Genomic DNA, 23,314 nt, shown 5'->3' on the forward strand with positions numbered 1-23,314 from the left:
AGCCGGTGGGTCCATCCCCAACGACGGCGCGCGCAGCGTCTCTTACCTTCGTCTCTCTTGCGCTTGTTGGTGTCGGCGCTGGGGGATGTGATGCCCAGGATGCCGCTGATGGAGTAGGAGGAGCCAGCCGAGTCCGTGCTCACCGAGGACACCTGCGTCACGGAGCCCGTGGACACTGCGCAGAGGGAGAGGACGGTCAAGGCTCGGCAGGAGGCTTGGCGTGGAGGGGAGGCGGCTCCGGGGAGGAGGAAGGTTGGGCCCCAGCCATCGGGCCAAAACAAAGGCACTCCCCCAACACCAGCTTGGTGGGCCGAGCGGAGAGGGTGGGGGGCGCGCTAAGGATGCCTCCCCCTGAACAGCAGCCACACCTGGAAGATAAGAGCGCCCCCCCTCCCAAGAGAACTGACAGTGGTGAAAGGAACTCAAACCCAGCCTATCCAAGGATGCAGGAAGCAGGGGGATGGAGCAGAGAAACTGGGGAGCTGGAGCCCACAGCCAGCCAGTGCTAAAAACAACCTACTATTTAGGCAGGGTCACTGCCTATTTACACATCCACCCAGCCACGCAGACATAAGTATCTGCACACTCACACACATAGCCAGCAAAGCACCTAATGAAGACTGTCTCTTTTTTTTTAATAGTTCCTCACTGTCTTTTCTCCTTCCAGTTTACCTGGATTTTAATATTTAATATTAGTTATACAATATTAAAAGTGAAAGTGAAATTGCTCAGTCGTGTCCAACTCTTTGCGACCCCATGGACTGTAGCCTACCAGGATCCTCCGTCCATGGGATTTTCCAGGTGAGAGTACTGGAGTGGGTTGCCATTTCCTTCTCCAGGGGATCTTCCTGACCCAGGGATCGAACCTGGGTCTCCCACATTGCAGGCAGACGCTTTGCCATCTGAGCCACCAAGGAAGTCTTATATATATATTATATATATTAATATACTCTATGATATATACATTGATATATAATAATGTTAATCTTTTTTGAGACTTACTCTATGCCAGGCATTCTTGCATTATCATATTTAATGCTGAGAACAAACTTATAAGTTAGGTCACTGGAAAGGTAAGGGAATCAAGGTTCAGAGAAGGTAAGTGACTTCCCCAAAGTCACACAGCTAATGAGACAGTGCAGTGACTGGAGCCCAAGAACTAAAGTCTTAAGCCCTGTAGTAATCTGCTCCTCACTAATGAATAATGAAAAAACAATAATATGCTTCACATTAATAATGTATTTTTCGTTTGATGCTTGCAATAACTGAATGCTATTATTCATTCTCATTTATCAAGTGAGGAAACTGAGCCTCCATACGGCAAAGTGATTGGCTCAAAGTCATCACACTAATAAGCAGTAGCACCAGGGCTCAGCCTTGGGTCGTCTGGCTTAAAGTCTAGATTTCTTCCGCCCCCAAACGTGGGTTGATGACTTACTGTGAATGAGGTATTAATATCTAAGTTCCTAAGAATAAGAAAGGGGGAGGGGAGGTTTCAGCAAGTTTCACATTAACTCCTGGCCCCAGAATCTAAGAGGGAGGCCCTTCGGTCATCAGGGGCCTCTCAAGCTATACAGCTGAATTTCCATTTCTGGGCTGTGGGAATTCTTTCTCGGTTCATTAAAACCTGTAGACCAATCTCAGGCACATTTCCTTTGGCCATAACTAGCTGGAGGCAGGTGGAGCTGCTTTTGACTCTAAAGCGTAAGAAAATACTGGAGATGGAGGTGATCCGTTGAGAAGCTGTTTGTTGCTTTTCTTGGAGCACATCCAGCTTTTGCCCCTCCAGACCTAAGGGGAACAGAGCTTTCTTCACATAGTTGAGTTTGATTTTAGATCTTCCTTAGGAGACACAGAAGTAGAAATCGTTAACTTCTCTTTTCCTTCACCAGAAGAAGCGCCTCAAAATAGATTTATGCAAATCTCACAACCTTTTTTGTGTTAAGGTGCAAAGAACAGAGGAAGAAAGAAGATCACAAGTCATTTGATACTTTAAACAACAACAACCACATGTAACCAAGGTTCACCACGCCGCTGACAGAGCTGATGACATTTGTTCCAATATTTTGTGATCACACAGCTCAAAAGACCCAGGTTCCAATTCTGGCTTCTCCACTTACTGGCCATGTGACCGAGGGCTAGTTATTTCGTCTCTCTAAAGCTTCCATTTCCTCACTCTTTGGTAAGTTTATAAGCTATTAGGGGTGGCATACACATAAGATATGGTTTTTATACCAACTTCTGAGATTAGGCATTCTGCTGACTGTCAAGTGGAATTATTCCTCTCACCCAATTGAAAGAATATTATCAGTTACCCTTAGTAGTCATTGCTATAGGACCTGAAATAGTTAAAGCTGCAAATGAAATCCCAGACACAGATATTTCCCCAGAAACTTCCCTCAATCCTCTTCACTCCAGCTCAGCACAGCTGGTCCATCCCTCTCTTCTGTTCCCACAGCACCCCTTCTTCTTGAGCCTGATCTCAGTATTTGCAAACTTCTCTCTGTAATTGTTGTTGTTCAGTCGCTAAGTCATGTCTGACCCTTTGTGATCCCATGGACTGTAGCCCATCAGGCTCCTCTGTCCATGGGATCTCCCAGGCAAGAATACTGGAGCGAGTCACCTTTTCCTTCTCCAGTGGTCGGGGGCTGGGGGGGGGGGAGGCGGGGGGGGTCTTCTCAACTCAGGGATCAAACCCTCGTCTCCTGCATTGGCAGGCGGATTTTACCACAGAGCCACCAGGGAAGTCTGAAAACATCTGTTGAAACCTGGGCTCTTTGTGATAGTCCCCATTAGACCAAGAAGCCCTTGAGAAAGGGGGATTTTGTCCTACTCCTTTATAATGTTAGTCTCCACAACAGGTTGCATAGCAGGGGCCTAGCCGATGCTTTTTGGATGGATTACTAAATGAAGACTTATTTTATGTAAAGGAGGAATTCTGTCTTACTTTGATGCAAAGAGGCAACCATTAGCAATCAGAGAGCTTCACACTTTCTCCCAGCTAACCAGAGGGGTTTCTCTTATCCCAGGTGGAGAAATAATACACCTTGAGTAGAAACATGTCACTTTCATCTCAGGATCTTTGCAGGGAAGGGAAGGCAAGGGAAACTTCTGAATTCCTGAGTAGTAGGAAATATAACTCCCCTCCTTGGTCACTGTCAGACTTCACCCGTGAGTGTCAGAAACCCCAGTGGCAGCCCTTGACAGTTCACGGAGCAACGAGATCGAAGCAAGAGAGAGAGAGAAAGAAAGTTTAGGAAGTTTTGCCACATCTTCACTCAAGACTGCAAGTGCACAAAGAATTGTAGAAGGGCTGGTTGGTAGAAGAAAAAAACACATTCAAAACTACTTACTGACTAATGATGCAGAAAATGTTATGAATAAGTATCCCTTTCTTGATTTATTACTTTAATTATCTGACATTCTATAGACCCCCATTAGTGGATTTTTTTTTTTGGCTTAGATTTCAATTTTCTGTCTCATGGTGAAAGCTATTTATCATAATAATCAGTAAAATTCAAAACCTTTTAGCAGTATTTATAAAATTCATTTACCAGGTTCAGCCCTTGGAGAATGACAAAGAAGGCGCATTAGTACGTGTGCCGAAGTGTTTTATGCAGAATTATCTGTCCATAAGAATGATTAAAAGTTCTTTTGAGTACTTGGAGCCCATTAGATTTAAAAATTTTTTTTTAAAAGTTCTTCTTACCTATGCTGTGACTGGAAGCTGGGACCGGCTGGTTGGGTGGCTGCTGTACTTTTGTCCGGATGATCCTGTGAACAATTGAGAAAAAAAAAAATGCTATTTACCATCACAGTGGAGAAGAGATCTCAAGTAGCAATGCCAGAAACCCATATCAAGTTGGGTCGTGGAAGTGGGGACAGATTATAAATCCAGGTCCGGAACTGGGGGTTTGGAAAAATTATAGGTTAGTTCTAGCTCGGCCCCTACCTCCCTGGGTGTCTTTGGGTAACTGGCACCCTTCTTTGGGCCGCAACTGCCTCTTCTGTAGGAAGAGATTGATGTGTTAATATTACAAATAGTCATCCTATTCTCGGAGCAGCTTCAGCTCCATCAGGAACTCACTGAGCAAGTTAGAAAGTTTCTTCCCTTCCCTGGACCTCAACCTTCCACCTGTGGAATAAAGCCACTGAACCTGGTGACCTCCCTGTCCCCTGGCAGCTCTCACACTCCGGTTTCTCTGCCTTAGAAAGCCATAGGAAGAATAACATCCCTGCCAGGTGGCACAGTGGTTAAGAATCTGTCTGCCGATGCAGGAGACACAGGAGACGCAGGTTCGATCCCTGTGTTGGGAAGACACTCTAGAGGAGGAAATGGCAACTCGCTCCACTATTCTTGCTTGGAAAATTCCATGGACAGAGGAGGCTGGCAGGCTACAGTCCATGGGATCACAAAGGAGTCAGATATGACTCTGCTACTGAGCACACACACACACCATCGGAAATTATCAAGGGGGGGAGGGGAGCAGTGTGAATGCTGCTACAAAACTGGAAAGGATTAAAGTGCTGCCACTTTAACTCTGGCTTGGCTTGGCTAAGAGGAAGCCTGAATTACACAAAACAGTGGAAAGGCTCTACAGAGCTGGAGCCAGGGTTGTCCTGCATGGTCTTCCCAGAGACCTTGCTCTAGTTCTAAGATGAACTTGATTGTGACCCTGGGGCAAGTCCACTCCACTGTGAGGGCCTCGATACAATGAGGGAATTGGAACAGACCACTCTTTGCTTACTTTAATCCATCCTTTTTAGAAAAAAAATCTTATCATAAAGCCCAGTGTATAAAATGGTCAATAGCAGTGGCACCTTCCCTTTGCTACCTGGCAGCTCTGAGGCCCTTCAGCAAAACCTTGGGCTCTTAGATAGTAAATTTCCAGCTGGGACAACATGTGAGGCCTTCATGAGACCCCTGAGCCCAATGCATTGTAAAGCAGCTGAACAAAGTGAAGTGAAAGTGAGTTAGCTGCACAGTCATGTCTGACCCTTGGCAGTCCCATGGACAGTAGCCCACCAGGCTCCTCTATTCAATGCAGGAGACACAGGAGAATCGGGTTCGATCCCTGGGTTGGAAAGATACCCTGGAGGAGGAAATGGCAACCTGCTCCACTATTCTTGCATGGAAAATTTCATGGACAGAGGAAGCTGGCAGGCTACAGTCCATGGGCTTGCAAAGGAGTCAGGGATTGACTTGCCTGGGATTCTCCAGACAAGAATACTAGAGTGTGTTCTCCAGGGGATCTTCTCGAGCCAGGGATCGAACCCCTGTCTCCTGCATTGCAGGCAGATTCTTTACCAACTGAGCCACTAGGGAGCGGCTGACCAGGGCCAGGCCAAAAGTTACTTGGGGTCTGCAAGAAGATTCCTTCCCTGGCACTTAGGAGAAGGGTGGATGGTAATAAAATGTGCAGCTTCTTTGGAAAAGTTCTATCCCAGCCTCCAACTGTGACCTTTTAAAGAACATTTATTAGAGTGCTTCCTAATTATAAAAGTCCTTTGTGCTCATGGTAGACTATTTGGACAAGTATAAGGAAAACATCTAACACCACATTTTGGTGTATTTCCTTTATGCTCGCATTCCTATGTGGATTTGGAAATATCCATTTTTTTCTTAATAACATCAGGATTAAACCATGTGTACAATTCTATGTCCTGCTCTGTTCACTCAGCTTTATATAAGAAACTTTTTCACATTTCAGAACCCTCTTTCTGGAAGTTTGTTTCAGGCTGCACTGGTCTCCAGCTTGTGCACCAGGAAAGGGAGAAGAGGAATGGCAGATGCCTCCTCTAAAACTCCTCAGGCCTTGGCCCCTGCTCTCTGTGATCTCACAGCTCGATGCTGGGCATGGAAGGCACCCAGCATCCTCAGCCGACAGCCTGGAATGGATGTTTCTGTTCACACCACAGCCCAGCCACGGGCTCTCTGCAGCCTAGGCCACCTGAGCTCTGCGGAGGGAGGGCCTTTTGCTGTTTTCTGTTGAGTCAGCAATGTTTCGCCTCAAATATCCTCACAGTGTTTGCTTACTTGTTTTCTCCAATATTCAAACCACTTATTTTGACTAAGCAAACAGGGACTGTATTAACAAAGACCTAGGAGTGAGGCAGTTTTTTAGACTACAGGAATTAAGCCAGCATCTGACCTAATTTGGGGATGTCTGTGTACGTCACCTTCTCTGTGTACACGTGTGTGTGTCTACATATATATCGCTAGGTGTGTGAATATATATAGAGATGCAAGATTTAACTATATTTATCTATATTTTGATTTATATATATACAAACATATGGTAAAATATATTGTAACTATTTCCCGTTGAAGTCCAGCATAAGGTCCTAATTTTCAAAGCATTGTCTTCCATTAAATTTGTACATAGGCAAAGAAAATTATATTTTCCTTATTTTTCTTTAAAAATAGTTATAAATTGTCAGTAAAACATAATCAATTGTTATTAATCATTGAGTGGCAGCCGCAGTAGGGTAAGCAGGTCCCAGGACCACACTTCTAGAGTTTGAACACCAGTTTTACAATCTGCCAGCTGCATGACCCTGGGCAAGTTACTTAACCTCCCTACCTCAATTTTTTCATCTGCAAAATGAGACTAAGAATCATTCTTGCCTCATAGGGTTATTATGAGAATTAATTAAGTACTTAGACCAGTGGTTGCTGCATAGTAAATTCTCGATAAATGTTAGCTGTTGTTATTTTCATTGGTATCTTCATAAAGATTAATGACCAGCTTCAACCTTAAAAGGTTCATATTTTCCACAAATGCCTTAAAAACACATGTGATCCCCTTGGGAGCTGGGGAGGGGAGGTAGCCATCCCCACACCCTATTTTAAGGCTGTGGCAGGCCTGTCTTTTACAGGAGGACCTGAACTGTAGGGAACCCTTCAAAGGTATCTCCAGAGACAGAGATTCTGCCCATCTGCCTGCAGCAGCTGCCAGCATCATCTTCCACGGAGAAGAAATGGGAGTTGGAAGAACAACACTGTGATTGAATTAGAGTGATTCTTAAAAAACAAAAAATTAACATCAGGACTCATCACCATAAGAGTCACACTCTGGACTTTTCTAAACCAGAAACAATTGGGGCTAATTGACAGTCAGTACTAAGAGGTATATCCTTTACTTTATTTTGCCTGACCTTGAATGCCATAGGATCATTCTAGATGGTCCAGTGGGGGAGGAAGCTCAACAATCAAAGAATTCCTACAAATAAGGAAACTAAAGCCCAGAGTGTTCAAATGACCTGCCCAAGGTCACATAGCAAGTCAGCTCCCATGCCTGGGCACTTTTCTTTGAGCCACATTCAAAGGAGGTAGGACTTTAGCAGAGGGACTAAATACTTCCTACGTAACATATAAAGCCTAGCTGGATTCAAAATCCATCTAGAATCCAAAGATTCCAAGTCTGAGCAACTGTAGATATTACAGACATTGGCAAGGGTCACATTTCAACATCACCCTCACTGCTTGGAAAGGCTGTCTTCTCACTATCACCCCCAGCCACCACCCCGCCCCCACTACCACATACAAAATTCCAGTGAAAGAAAATCGTGTTGCCTTAAAAGAAGAAATAAGGTTATAGGGCTGAAGAAATACCCATGTCTACTGCACTGATCAAACTGCCACTGGTGCATAGGTGCAGAAAGAATCTTGGGCCATCAGCTATACTAAGAATGCAAAAACCAAGGGTCCAAGCTTCGAGACAGCAGCCAAGCTGCAGAGAGCCCACAGGTGACAGGCAGGCCTGCAACTGACATAGAGAAGAAAGAGGAAAGGGAAGAACGATCCCTGAAGGCTTGCTGCCCAAGTTAGGCTGAAGAACAGAGTTTATAAAGGGTCATCCCCAGCCACACCCATCGCAAGACTAGGTGCGTTTGGCCTGCAGAGTACATTTATTTTCATTTGAATTAGTTGTCAGTATTGGTAAGTTGGGAGCTTTACATGAATACATGAATTTCTAGCTTCTCCTGAAAAATCAGAACACCCAGAATACTGGCCCCACGTTCTCACAGGACAACCACGGCTGGAACTAAATAGGGCTGCCCCTCTAAGCTGGGAGTGCCACTCAGTTTAGAGCCATGGGACTGGAACAGACAAAGAAGGAAGACTCCATCCGTCCCCTCACTCCCGGCATTGGGCTCAGCTCTAGAAGAGTCTCCTCCAACTGTCTCAGGTTGGATTCCAAGCATCCTTCCTGCACGTTGTGAGCATCCCAGCATGTATTCGTCCTTAAGAAGTCACACAAACATGATGGTTTGTGTCCTAGGAAATCTCCCACAATCCCAGCAGAACTGGTTCAGTGTTGCTTCACCCCAGTCAGTCATAGCTTCCCAGGCAGAATCCCCAGAAGGCAGCAGGAGTTCACACACTTCTGGCGGGCAGGGGGGTAGGCATGGTGGGGGAGAAGGCACTGTGGCCCCCAGAATAGCTACCGATCCAGCCACCCCCTCCCTTGCTAGCTGTTTGAAGTAGTGGAGCAGTGAGACATTACCTCCCAGGGAAGCAGGGGCTGGGAGAGAGAGCTATGGACCTCTTACACAACATTTGCAAGACAGTTACTTAGAAGCTGCATCTGTTAGAATGCAGTGGGATCTTTATATGAAAGATAAAACTGTACCGGGATGGCTCAGGCTTTGTCGGGGTGTGGGCAGGGGGAAAGCAGTCACACAAGACACAAGACTGCCACCCCCTTCCCCACCTGCCGCCCTTAGTTTATTTGCATTGCACGGTCTGTTGCTAAAGACACCAAAGAGCTCTCATTGAAGAATGTGGTAAGGAGCCAGAGAGTGCTCCCAGGAGGAGTCCCAGAAGAAGCACAGGAAAAGGCTATAGATCACAGAGGAAGCCTACAGACAGGCAGCAAAGCATCCAGACTGCAAGGCTGGGGAAGGGAGGGGGAAGGCAGTGGGGATGACTGTTTGCTTCTCCTTGTCTCTCTCCTCACAGTTCCTTAGTTCTCAGTTCTGCGCTGGCAGAGTCCTATCCCGGAGTGGAGGAAAGAAGCAGCCCCTTTCCTGGGCTCCACCCCAACATCGAGCTCAAAGTCATAGTTCCTGTGCACTCCTGTGCGCTGTGAATAGATCCTGGACCTTAGTTTCTATACTTGTCACAAGAGAGTTAAGCCTTGAGGCTGTCAGAGATCACAGATGTGGAAGCCCCTTAAAGGCACAGCCAGTGGGGCCACTGGGCCACCATGTGGACAGGGACACTGCGGGGAGCCCTGAGGCTAGCCATGGCCCCGCAGCTAGCAGCCGGACGCCCCCCACAGCACCACTCAGGACACAAAGCACCAGCTGAGCTGTGATTTCCCTGGACACTGCTTCAAGTGCCCCCTCCACAACCTTCACCACGTCTGTAATCACTGTGCTCGGTTTGCTTCATATGCTTCTTTCAAATAACATACTTTTTTATTTAAATAAACTTATTTTATAAGGGAATATCAGTTCTTTACCATAATTGGGGAGAGGTAGCTTGTAAAGTTCACTGTCACTGGTTTGATGTGCTAGTTTTATTTTTCTGAAGGACATTGAAAAAACAGTTTTCTTCCCAGTATGACAGAAGATAGAAGCTAGGGCCAGCAAATGATTTGTGCTTGTCCTGCAAAGGCATTTTCTCATCGACATTAGTTGCCACTGTTTAAAGGTATAGAGATTTCATATATACAAACACACAGAGACATACACAAACAGGTGCTAGTTTCTGGATTCTCTTTAAGAATGGAAAAAATCGGGCTACCACTAGGCCCACATGCCCAGTGGCTTTCAGCTGGAGCCGGGAGACAACTGCCCCTTCAGTACAGCTTGTGTTCCTAGTTTGCACAGACCCAACCTTCCTGGCAGCCTTATACCTGAGCCACTTCCCCCGTGGCACCATTTGCCTGGCTCCACGTTGGCACTGGAGTTTATGACCTCCACGGGCCACCTGAATTATCTTTGAAACCACCTGTGTAAACTAGATTGAAAGTCTCTGGGTCCACCAGTTTTATGGAAACTGCTCTGCTCCTTCACTGCTCTGAGCACCTCACGCCTCTCTCCACATTAAAGGTTTTGGAGACACAGGTAAGGGGGGAAAGTCACGTTGCCTTGTGTCATGGAAGCCTTTCAAAGAGCTGGAAGTAGGGGACTCTAAAAGCATACAGACCCCCTCCAGAAAGAACTGGAGTTATTCCCCCACAAGCCCCCTAAAAACCTACTCCAGTATTCTTGTCTGGAGAATCCCAAGGACAGAGGATCCTGGCGGGCCACAGTCCATCCACAGGGTCCCAAAATGTTGGACAGTGACTGAAGTGACTTAGCACCATATGGCACGGCAAACCCACCACAATAATTGCTATCTTTCCAGCGATTTTGTGCCTATTGTCAGGCTGTCCAGACCCCTCAGTGAAAGCTAGAAGCCCTCCCTGGACAAGGAGCCCCTCTAGAACAGAAACGAAGGGATAGATCATATGTCTGATTCCCCTCACTCTTCGTGGTACCTTGTGGGATGTCAGAGCCAAAGTAAAGATTTGCTGAGAGAAAAAATCAGGCTAATGGTTTATGAGACAGCAGGACTCTAAATACCAACATGAACACTCACACAGTGAATCTGTGCATTTGAGTCATCATGGAAGCAACAACTGTCAGGACCAGAGGGGATCTTAGAAACAGTCTGGTTTGACCACCTCGTTTTGCTGCAGGGGTCCCCTGTGCCCAGGCAGGCTCTGCACTAACAAGAGCAGGGCATGACCTTGGAGAAATGGGAACTGTTCAGGTTTTCAGTCTGCTGGCTTCGCTTTTCTTTGTGGGGTTTAGAGAACCATCATTTCTGTCATCTCACAACTATATCCTTGACTCTATGGGTTTCAATGGAGTTGAGACCACAACTCCTACAATAGAAAACATTCTTTCAGGAATTCAGTTCTGAAAGCTCCGTTGGATGTATTCTGGACCAGACTGGATAAAAGAAAGCCCTCCCAAAAAGATCCTCTGCCTGGTACTTAAGGTATCGCTCTGGTTCTTTCTGTCCGAGGGTGAGATTCAGGGCAACTGAGGAGAAGGCAACCCCCTAACTGCACAGCATCTTAGCATCCTGGATGCCACTCTTGGAAATCATAGACCCGTATCAGTACCACCAGATCCTGGGCTCTCAGAGAGAGGAAGAGCCTTGTCAAGGTCACATGAGTTTGTGGCACGCCTGACAAATCTGAAAGGAGCCGAAATCTCCCAACTGCAAGTCCAGGCTCTGTTCCCCACACTCAGTGTCTCAACCTCTGCCCAAACTGGAGGCAAAGATTTTCCTCCTGGGAAGCTCTGAGGTGGGCCAGTGCTAACCTTGGGGACTGGCTTGCAAGGAAGCGACGTTTGTGAAGACCTAACAGAACAATTCGTTGTTGAGTGCTCCACACGCAGAGACAGGTAGTGGAGGGAGTAATAGAAATGACACTGGAGTCAGAAAAATTTGCAGCAGCCGGGTGCTGGCATAGCCTCCTCTCCCCGGTCTTAGGACTTCTGCCTACTTTGGAGAGAAGAGTGATAGAGAGACCCATCCAGCCCTGGGCACATCCCTCCTGACTGATAATGCCTATGGGGACTTGGTGAAAGGAGAGACCAGATCTTCAGGAAAGGCACGTGCATAGCCACCAGCATTCCCACCCCACCCAGACCCTCAGCGTCCCAAAGGCACCAGCCACTCACCTGTTGATGGAACTGACGCTGGGCACTGTGTCATTGTCACACACCCGTTCTGCCAGCAGCCGGTCCCTGATCTCCCAGGCAAACATGGTGGGATTTTGGCGTTTATACTCAGCGATCTTTTCCACCACTTTGGGTGTGGCGACCTTTGGTTTGGATCCTCCAATTACCCCAGGCTTGATGCTCCCTGTCTCATAATACCTACGACCCAAGGAGAAAGGAGCTTAGCCATGAGAAACCAGAAAAATGGACATTGGTAACAAAATAATGGACTGCTCTGTCCAGGAAATGCCCAGATCTGTGCTGTCTGGTATGTAGCCACTAGCCGTGCATGTGGCTTTTGAACGTTTGGAAGGTGATCTGTTTGAATTGAAATCTGCTCTAAGCATCAAACACATATCAGGTTTTCAAAAATTAGTACAAAAATAAAGTCAAAATCTCAGTAATATGTTTTCCATTGGTTATATGTTGAAATGATCATCTTTTTAATATACTGGATTAAATAAAGTATACAATTAAAAGTAATTGTACCTGTTACTTTTTCCTTTTCTAATGTACTACTAGAAAACTTTAAACATCCTACATGGCTTACATTACAGTTCCATTGGATAGCGCTAGTCAGAATGCTCAGCCTTAATTAATTAATTAATTGTCACATTTATCTACCATTTGATAGTTCACGGAAAACTTTCCAGTTGGTTTTCCCATTTGATCCCCACAACACTTCTAAAACACATAATTTTTAATTTCTAAAGTACAACATTCAGTTTTGAATGACTGAATGTGTGTATGATTACACAAACAGGTCTCCATCTACAGACATAAAACAGACCCATAGAGGTTACATGGCTTGCCCAGGGTGACCCAAGACCCAGGGCCAAACCAGGACTGTGGCCCAGCTTTCTGAGCTAAAATTTCCCCAGAAAGTTGCTTTGTGCCTTTCTTTCGTCAGCTCTCCCATTCCCTAGCAGACTCACCTGCTTAACTTCTTTTTCCATAAGAGAAAAACAATAACCCTGGCATAAAATTTAAAAGAATGTCAGATTCCAGAATTAACTGGCAATATGAGTTACACATAAGTCAAAACGCAAGCAATCCAAAAAAAAAAAACCACCAACCAACCACAAATCACTGCAGCTCTTCCACGGACCTCCTCTGAGGTAAATCGCTGTTTCTAAGGACATTTCCATGCTATCAGCTCTTCCTCGTTAACGCAAATAGGATGTCAGGGTTTTACAGTAAAACCGAAACCAGGGAGAAGAGTGCCATGAAAGATCATTTCAGGGGAAAAAAATTACTTGATTCCTTTTCTGAATCTGAGCCTTCACTGGATGTCTCTCTCAACATTTACAGAAGAATTTTTGACTTCCTCTTGAAAAGGAGATTATCTTGTAGTTGGAAAAAAAATATTTTTAATAAAAAACATATTTTAGAGATAACTGAAAAAATTTAAATCTAGCAAGAGTTTACGATAGGTAAGCAAAGGTGGGTCTATGATGGGTAGGAAAGATAACACAGGACAATGACTGGTTACATTGAAAGAGATGCTGAAATTCACAGCTTGGCTAAGACTGGTTAGGGCCCAGTTACTGAATATTCTAGAAACAGAAGAAACAATTTGGAAACAGTGATACGGATGCACAAATTTTATTTTTCATTGAGAAGACTGTCATGAACTAATTTGTGGACCATAAAGCAAAACTCAATCTGTGCTCCCTCTTTCTATAATTGCTAAAAGTCTGCTATTAGTCACAAACAGGTTTTTAGAAATATCAAAGAAAATACTTTTTTTGCCAGAAGTCTGAAAAGTATCTAAATCAAAGCACACAGCAATCTTGGCAGATTCAGCAGATCCTTTTAATTTTATAACAGAAAATGATCTGTTACTATAACACAGCATCTCATTATTTAGGCGCAGTGCCTTAGAGTTTACAGTCTTCCTCGAATTATCTTGATTCTCACACCAGTCCTGAGAGGCCAGCAAGATTTTATGTAATCAAAGGGAAAACTGATGATCAGAAGATTAAATCCTTGTCTAACCCCCTTTTGGAACTTAGAAACAGTCCCAGGCTTTCAAACCTGACTCTGAATCCAGTGCTCTTCCCCCTAGAACAAGCTGCTGCTTTAGTTATAAAAATTAATTGACACTAGTACTAATAATGAAGATCCCTTGAAATTACAGACATCTCTACTGTTTACCAGGCATTTTCATGTGCATCTTGTCACTTATTCACTCAATCAATAGTCGCAGAGGGTCTGTTAGGACAGACACTGTCTTGGGATGGGGGTTCAGACACATAGAACACCCTGTGCTCAAAATATGTTAGCCCAGTGGGACTGCAAAATTCATGCAGAAACTCTGAGAGGGTGGCAGGATGAAGCCCTCACCACCCCCAGTACTCGCCCCGCTTGCATGGCTGGGGGTGGCAGTGCCCAGGGCTCTCTCTCCATCCCACTTGAGCACTGCCAACTGTACCAGTCTATGGTCCTGACACAGGAGGTCTCTGTCTTCCTTTGGTCTGACACATAGTCCAGGCACTTAGAAGACAGCCCTGACACTCCAGAAAACCCCAGCTGGCAACTGTGTCAAGTGAGGATTCTGACCACCCTTTCATCTCAATAACCACCCTTTCACCTCAGCAAAACAGCCAAGCAGGACTTATACTCGACAAGATGAACAATAGCCACTAACCCACAGTGTGGTTTGGTGCAAGGAGCATTAGTTTGAGAGTATAGAGGTGTAGATGCCAGTCAGTGGCTCTGATACTAATTCGCAGTGTGACCCGGATCAACTCACTTAGCCTCTCTGGACCTCAGTTATCCCATTTGTATAATAAGGGGAGGATGTTTGCCTGGCCTGCCTTGCAGTGCTGTCATGAAGACAGAAATGCAGAGTGGTTAAGGAAAAGCTTTGCAAAACAGAAAGAGCATGTGTTGTGGATTAAAATCCTCTGAGTGTTTATTACTATGTAACAACCACCCAGTTCCAAATGGCATGAACCTCCCAGCCAGGCTTCAGTGAAAGAAGACAGCAGCCCAGCTTTCTGGATGGATTTAAATGGGTCTCACATGCCACTGGGCTCTCCCTCTTGAGCCCCTCCGGAGCCTTGAGCTCTGTGGACTGAATGCCACACTCCTGGCAGACCGCCACCTTCCTGAGATGACTTGGACTGCCCCAGGGACCCTGCCTGCCTCGCCACGCAGCCTCTGAAAACCACGGCCACCACACACCACACGCTCTCCACAATCTGTCACCCCTTGTGTGCCCATCAAATTCTTCAGTGACCGAAAAATTTTTAAAAAATCAGTAGATGGAACAAGCCCAGTTCAGAAATTCCCAGTCACACTGTTTTAGGGCTGAACTTGTTTCTTAAAAGGCAGTTCTAATTAGAGTGACATTTTGTCCACTGTGGTTCTTAGTTATGAAAATAATGAGCTATGAAATTCCAATTTATTGTTGACAACTTAAACGGCCAGGCACCGGAGCGACGCATAACTTCCGAGTGCCACTCTACCTAGTGACAAATCTATTCTGGGCTGCGGGAGGCTGTCGGCTCGGCCTGGGAGGGTCGAGTCCCCCAAGGAAGATGTGGAGGGCTCCTGGGCACAAGAACATGGGGACCCGGCATCTGGAGGTCCCCTCTGAGAAGGGCTCAGCATTTTGCTCTGAGAAGATTCCAAATAGCAAGCAAAATGTCGGCTCAGCAAAGACATCTCAGCAAAAACAAAGGAAGGGCCTCCTTTCTCTCTCTCTCCACCTCTGTACAATGAGAAGGCTTCCCAGGAAGACATCGAAGATCCCTCGGCCCTCCAAGTCTGATGCTGAAATGATCTGAGATACCGTTCTCCTTTCTCTTTCTATCTTGTCTTTATTTCTCTTTGTTTCTCTTTTTGAATTAATCCATTTCTTTTCTGTTTCTTTTCTTTCTCTTTTCTCTATCTCCTTCTCCTCTAGTTTTTTCTTTTTTCTTTCCATTTTCATTCTGATCCTGTTACCTAAAATCACTTTCTAACAAGAATACCATGCGCACAGCCTCCATGGCTGGGATAAACTGGTATAGTTGGGAGCATGAGGAATAAACAGGGGGATATGGTCTCTAAAGGTGCTGCCAGACCCCTGGCCCTGAAACTTCTCTTGGCCTCCAGCAAGTCTTCTCAAGTTTAAAAACTTATTCCCTCCATCCGAGAGAATGTCTTAAATTCCAGCAGGTGGGAAAGAGTAAGCAGAAAGTCACAATGGCACTGACATGCTTCAAAATATTTATTTTCCACTCAGCCATCTGTTCTCAAACTGTAACACAAGCTATAGCCCAAAGGCTGTTTTCTGACCTGCAAGAGAAATCCTGAAAGAGTACTGACAGCTAAACCCAAAAATGTTCCTGACTGCCAGGGGAGACCTATAACAACTTCACGTGCCTGGAAACATACTTGCGACTTTGGTTTTGGGGTGCAGCGAGATGCAGACGGTCTCAGAATTCTTAAGGCCTCTTCCCAGCCTGAGTGCTGATTGGCTGGAAGCATCTGAGTCACTCATTTTGCCCTCTACAATTTGTCTCCTCATATCAAAACAAGCTTTCTTGGACCATCTCACCCAAGAAAATAAACAGGCGCGTTAAGAGGCTACAGAGCCCTCTGGGAGAATTGGCATTGTTGGTATTTTTCTTGCAGCAAATTGCAGGGTCAAGTGGCAACTTTCAACTGTCTAATTTGAGAGTTGGTGTTTGTTTGTTTGTTTTCTTTCTAATTTCATATATATTTAGGATGCCTGTCACTATGAAGGAAACAAAACATATAGAAGGAAAACTCTGCAGCCCAAAATAATAAGCTAGATGATAACCCAGAACTGAAAATGACAGCTGACTTTTAAAAATGGAATGTGCTTTTTGAAAACATTAAAATGAAACATTGAAGTCTGGTTATGTGATTTTATAACTTGTGGATTTTCCACTCAGCCCTGCTCAGGCACCAAATATAGATAGGGGAATTCCCAAGAACCTCTTATTCCTGGATTCTTAGGAATAATTCAGCAGGCTTTCAGAAAACATGTTACCCCTTCTAACTGAGACATCCCATTCTGCAACAAAGGCTTCCTGGGGTTACTTTGAATTGAATGGCCTCAGAAGGGCTCTGCAAAGTCCAAAGTACTGTGCATGTGGAAGAAGCGCCACCAGGATTCTCACTACGACACTGCCACATTGGACAGCTGCTGGGTCGTGTTTTAGGTTATTATTTGAAAAATCAAGGGAAGCCTGAAGCTCCTGCCTTTACCTGCCAAGAATTTTGCTGACACAACCATGGCTGACTCGAAGCTGCCTGGAGATGTCACAGGGCCTGACGCCTTGATGAGCAAGTTCCACTATCCTTTGGCGGACTACATCCGGGAGTGGCCGTCCATTCACAAAAACCCCCCCAAGCTGATTCACTCCTCCATGTCCTGAAACAGATCAGAAATAAAAGGCAAGGGAAAGGGTGGTTAGAACCAGTCACGAAGGAAAAGAAGTGCCGCTTTGAGGACCCACAGTCCCTCTGATCAGAAATGGCAGTGGGCTGGCTATCTTGAGCCTGGGGTCTGATCGCACAGGCTACATGAATACCTCAGATTACTTTTTGAAATTAACCTTAGCCTTTGTCCTTCTTCAGCCAGTCAGTTGGGCTATTCATGGTAAGCATCCTCATACTGTGTTTCATTTAGTTGCTAGCATTTTCTTTGTAATTTTTTTAAACAATGGAATATATGAAGACCTCAATCTGTACTTGGGACAGAACTTATTATATACACGATGCTGAGGTCTAAGATAGATCCTAGGGAGAAAATACATTTAAAAATACATAAAATGTAAAGAGATTTTTAAAAAATGAAACTCTTTCCCTTTTAACAGATATCTCCAAAAGTGAAAAGGACTACTTTAATAAACCTAGATCTTGGGGACAAGGGAACGTTTTTTAAATCAGCAATCTGATTCAAGAGCTAAGGATTGAAAAAAAATTTTTTTTAATAGTTTTGCAGATTGCCGAGACAAAACCAAACCACTGCCTTGATAAAAATCCTGTCTTTAAGAAGGTGAGGCTCATACCTCAATCAAGATGGCAAAAAAAATTTAAAAAGTGAGGCTGACATGCAGACTTGACCACTGTACCCTCTCAAAGCACAGAAAAGAAATAGGTCAAAGGATCACATTTCACTCTACTGCATCAGAATTTGTTATAAAGAAGTTTCCCTGGAATTTTTGGAGTGTTTTGCAATTGGCAAGCAGCTTTATGTTGGTTTAGGGAAAATAAAGAAGCCGGAGGAGGCTTCTGAGTCCCAGGTTGTACAAGGGTTCTGGGATGGACTTTAAGTAAGAGTCTGGGAAAGTATCTCCTCCACCCAAAAAGCTCCATTCTCGTAAAAACATCAAGGTTCATCTGGATGGAAACAGAGATGCAAGTAAATTAAAAGCCAAACCAGTAAACACAGAGTGATCCAGTGTAGCAACATCATCGACCTTGTAGCTGTTAATCAGCCACTAACTGACATCATTGAGGACTGTCAAAAGCCAGAAGCCAAGTCCAAGACTTTTCAATGCTGCTGACAGCTCAGAGACCAAGGAAGAGGAAATCTTCTCCTAACCTGGGACTTTGCAGGGACTGGGTTGTACCAGGGAAGCCAGGGTATTGTAGAGGTCGCACGCGCGCACACACACACACACACACACACACACACACAAATATACTCTAACTCTAAAACATAAAATAGCCACCTAATCTCAGCTATTTCCCAGCACTGAACTACTATCCAGGTTCATGAACAATATCTGAAATAGAGGAGAAAACTACCCATAACATAACCTATTTCCTAAAAACTGCCAAAGCTATTCACTGAATTTTCTCATCAGAGTCCAAGCTGAATATTTCCCCAAATTTTCAAACTCAGGCTGATTTCATGGGGGAAAAAATTTTTTTTTATAGATAACAGTACTTAATTCGAGTTCTAAGCTGAATTTCTCTCTGATTTTCAAAATGAGCTTTAATCAGTTTAGATTGTTCTAAAACACTCCAGACATAAGAAAAAGGGAAACCATCCTGAACAGAATTTTACAGTTAGGAACACAACTGCATAGTTCACCTAAAACAGAAAGACTACAGCCACCCTTGGTCAAGGGTCTTAAGAAAGCTTTGTTCTGGGGTTGGGAGCACCTAATAAAAAAGGGTTGTATGGATCTTTCAATAACAGGCTGGATTTAAGAGGCAAGTAAATTAAAAACTGAGAGGACAAAAAGAAAGCTAAAAGCACCTAGCACACTTTTGAGACAATCTATTAGTCCAGGCACCGGGGCCATCTGCAATGGCTTGTTCCCTATACTACTGGCAATTTAAATTTTCTGCCCAAAACACGGTAGCAATCTTTGGAGGATTTAAATTCCAAAAATAGTCCTGCAGGACATTTGTGATCTTTGGAGACCATTTGTATTATGGGGAAAAACCCAAGGGTGAGACACTCTAGGTGATAGCAAGTCCCCACACCCTCTAGTCTTGACCACAAAGGCCAGGCTACCAGTGCTCTTGTAGAGCCTGATCCTCGTATCCACAGCTGACACTAGACCCAGGATGACCTGGAGATCCCCTGCATCCCTCAGCTTCCTGGAAAGGCTCCCAAAAACTCTTGGTCCTCTCTGCCACTGAGAGAACATGTCAAGGGGGGTGGGTTGGTAAATTAAAAGTGTCATCTGAGTAGGCAATGTCTCTTACTTACCCCAAGATTGGAAAGAATCAAAACCAGAAACCCAAGAGAAGGGAGGCAAGAGGATGGAGAAAGAAACCAGAAAAAGTGGTGTGAGGGCAAGTGTACAAAGAGCAGAGACTCAATGAGATGAGACAGCAAGGAGAGTGCCTGGAAGGGGAGCTCAGGTTAGAAATGAGGAGAGGGAGAAAAAGGGATGGATTGGCCGGAATGGGGCAAAAAGGGGGTGGGGGGAAGGTGAAGGCAGTGTATACAGTGGGAGGCAAGATGAGAGAAGAGAAAAATGCAGGTAGCCCAACAAGGCGGTATTTGGAAGAAAAAGGGACATCTGCGTAGGGGGGGGCCTTTGTTTTCTGGGACCCCAGCTCCCACCCTGCACTTCCTCAGAGAAGCCAAGTCCCAGCCTCTACTTCCGACAGACTGGAGTACAGTGAGGGTTCATCATGTGGGAGGTGCTGGGGGGAGACACAGACTCAGCTACACTTTTCAGGATCGAGTAGAATTTTCAGAAAGATACCGACTGACGCAGAGACAGATGCAATAAATCAAGGCAAAGACCAGGAAACTGACGCGGATACAAGAGAATCACAGCCCCGCCCCTACAGGGCACATAGAGCAGGGGTTGGAGGAGGGGAGGGCAGGGGGGAAGGGATGAATACCAGATGCCCTTGGGACTTTCCTGGCTCTGGTCTGGAAGGAGCTGGCCTCCACAGATGCTCCTCAGGCCCTGATAAGAACATGCTACCCACCAGGGTCCCCCCTGTCCACACCCACAATGACCATGTCTGGGCCTAGAGTCTTGGAGAAAGGGTCTGTGCTGACTCAATGGTAGATTGAACTCCAGGATCCACAGGGTCACTGAAATTCCTCCTATTAGTATCAGAAAGGATGATTAAGGGTACACACAAACATGCAAACAGGAACACAGGGAAGGGCAGAAATGAAATATTACTGACTCTCGAACTGATAGGTGCTGGCACACATGGGCAGTAGGGCCATGGATACAGACATAGTTAAATTAGACAGACAGTGCCTTGCACTTTTATGTAGCCATCCAAGTGGCCACTGCCTACTGTCTGGAATCTGAGTCCCTCTCTTCCCCTTTCGTGAATCCTCAAAAGACTGCCTCCAGCACTGTCCCTGGGAATTTCCTGTCAGTCCTTTTGTCTCTCTGACCTCAGTATCGTTCTCTGTAAAATGGATGTAGCTGAAAGTTTAGAAGACAGTTGGTTAGGAGACTGGCTATAAAAGTGCTTTGTAACTGGTAACCATAGCTGAGGGTGGGGACAAAAAAACTCAGAAGCCCACACCCTGGCAGTGCCTGCCCCTCCCCCTATACCAGCTATCCACAGAAGCCACCCAGCTTCAGTGGGCAAGAGGAGATAGGAGTTGGGGTGGTAAGAAACTGACCAGAGTCAGGAAGAAAGACAAGTAGGTCTGAGCCCCTACTTACCGGGCAACCTCTCAGGATCTACTACGCACCCCCACCCCCACCCCACTCAAGCTAAAAAAAACTGGGGCTCCAAAGTGGAGCCTATATTATGGAAACAAATAGCTTTGGATATCAGGACCAAGGGCACTACCAGAGAAGACAGCTCTGGAAGCTAGGCGGGCTGGGGCCCAGCCCCCACTGTGCTGCAGGGAAAATTGAAAATGGGAGGAGGGAGCACTTCCGAAGGAATGGGCAGATGAGAGCCCTGAGGAAGAGGGACAGAGAGGGGCATTAGTGGTTGGCTAACCCACACCTGGAAGAGGCTACCTTCTTCACCCCCATGCACGGCCTTGAGACCACCAGGTCTTGATGCTATCTGTCCGAGCGCCTGGGCACAACCTCTGGGCAGCCAGGCTCTGTGCAGAAGGCGAGAGTGGATTCCCACAGGCAAGGATAGAAGCGCAAGAGCAGCCCTCCCCATTTTGTCCTCAAATCGCTCCTTGACCGAGCTAAGGGCATGGTCACCTCTCAGAGTATTGACAGAAACTCCTTTGCTTTTCTGGCTCAGTCTGCGAGATCAGAGCTTCCCCAGAGCCCGGCTAAGTCTGTACAGGAGACGGCTGCTGGGGGCGCTGGGGTCACCACGGACTGGAAACCGTTTTGGCATAGGCCCCAAACGGTGAGGAGTCATTCAGGCTGGGATCCGAGCTAGCGGCTTCTCTTCGAAAATCTCCCCACGGCTTTGGTGGATGACCTCGGACTCGGGAAATTGGACACAAAGAGAAACTGACTTGCCCGCAGCCAGTCCCCACAGCCTAAATCAGCATTTCGCTGCCTACCAGGCCATTCGGCCTCCGGGGCAGGAACGGACATCTTCACCCGGGGAAGCTCGCCTTCTCTCCAGCCGGGTCTCGGCTGCCTTTGTTAAATAGGGGACCTAAGGCTAGGTAAGCAGGATCCTGCGCTGTCTGAAGGCTCCCGGCGCGGAAGCAACTCCCTGACCTGCGGCCCGTGGGGGCCGGAGCTGGGCACCCGGCTGAATGCTGCTGAAGCCTGGCGCCTTGCTCCCAGCTCCGCAGCAGCTCTGAAGGAAAATACGATTCATTCCACTTGGAATTTCCTCGAAATCTCCGAATCTAATCCGGCTTTAACTCACCGTGAGAGGAGCGCTCATCTCACAGGAGGCTGTGCTAATGGGTGAACTGCAGATCCCGACGGGTCAGGCAGTCGGCTGGCCTCGCCTGCGCCCAAAATGACCCTTCCCCGTCTCCTACATACGCGGTGTCTTTCAGAAGACGAGGGCTCCTGAATGGTGACTAATTGGCTTCTTCTTCTATTTTGTTTTGTTTTTTGTTTTTAAGGGAGAAGCCATCATGAGGCAAGCGTCCTACACAGAAGGACTTGATAGTGTCTTTAAGGGTCTCTGTATGAACTGGAGGCTTCTAAGCAGAAGCTCAGCTCAGGGTCCACTACTTCGTTGATTTTTCAAATCCCACTCCTCAACTCCAGAATGCCTTTGGAGCTCTGGACCTGGTGTTCTCGCTTAGCTCGCAACCTCTTCCTCCAGACATACAAGCCCAGAGGCACTGCTGGGGCCCCACTTTCCCTCCAAGCCCCAGTCTTTATCAGCCCTATGGGTGAAAAAGGCGCCATCGGGTTTAGGGTGTGGGGCGCTGAGACTCAGACTGACCTCTCCCTACAACTTCATGCTCTCCAACTGGCCCGGCCCAAAGCTCTCTCCAGGTCTGAGTCCCGATTCTCCCGGCACACTGCGATGTTGTTGCCAGAGCCCCGGAAAAGATGCAGCTGGCTGCGTACACTACCGGTTGCTGGAGGCGGGATTCCCGGTGCCAGGTGCTCCTGGCCGGGTCGACCAGGCGCTTTGCTCCACATCCCCTGCCTGGGAGCCCTGCACTTTGCAAACTTGACAGCGCTGCCTCAGAAGTCCTGGGTCCCATCCTTAGTACCTGCCCCGCGGTCCGGAACCACCAACCCCATCCCGGCGGGAGAGTGAGAGAAGCGAGCTCGCCGCCTACTTACTATGCATGGATGCAAACGGGTCGTGCTTACAGTGTATTTCCATCGGGGCGCTCCAGACTGCAGGCCGGCCCACGCTGCCGCCTCCCGGCGCCAAGGGGCTGCCCAGCGAGGCTACGGAGCCGCGCCGCCAGGCCGGGAACTGTGCGAGCTGGGTTCAGAAAACACTGCTGGAGCCTCGGGGCCTCTCTCAGAGCCGCTCTGCTGGAGATCGCCGAGAGCTGCGCCTAGAGGCGGGAAACGGCGCTAGTGCAGTCCGGCCCGGAGCTGTGCACCCAACTCCCGGTGGCTTCCCTCCCGGGCTGGCTCAGGCGGCGGCTCCGCACCCGGCCCGGGGTAGCTACGGCTAAGGCACCCGCAGCTTCGGGGGCATAGTTCAGGGGCCCGCCTCCGGGACCGCCTGGAGCCCCCCCGCCCGGCCGCCGGAAGGAGCGGCT

At 46.8% G+C, this 23,314-nt stretch overlaps 1 protein-coding gene across 1 annotated transcript in view; it reads right to left on the reverse strand.

The window, feature by feature from the left end:
- The window catches only part of PAX5 (paired box 5), a 171,193-nt gene extending 148,270 nt beyond the window's left edge, over positions 1 to 22,923 (reverse strand). Inside the window, exons 1-5 of the mRNA XM_052644974.1 lie at positions 22,881 to 22,923; positions 16,957 to 17,122; positions 11,692 to 11,889; positions 3,710 to 3,774; positions 47 to 175 (exon numbers count right to left, since the gene is read on the reverse strand). Coding sequence (XP_052500934.1) covers positions 47 to 175; positions 3,710 to 3,774; positions 11,692 to 11,889; positions 16,957 to 17,122; positions 22,881 to 22,923 — 601 coding nt within the window. The remainder of the gene's footprint in view (positions 1 to 46; positions 176 to 3,709; positions 3,775 to 11,691; positions 11,890 to 16,956; positions 17,123 to 22,880) is intronic.
- Between the last annotated feature and the right edge of the window lie 391 nt (positions 22,924 to 23,314).

Source organism: Budorcas taxicolor, chromosome 8 (genome assembly GCF_023091745.1).
Source record: "Budorcas taxicolor isolate Tak-1 chromosome 8, Takin1.1, whole genome shotgun sequence".
In the NCBI taxonomy this organism is placed as follows: Eukaryota; Metazoa; Chordata; class Mammalia; order Artiodactyla; family Bovidae; genus Budorcas; species Budorcas taxicolor.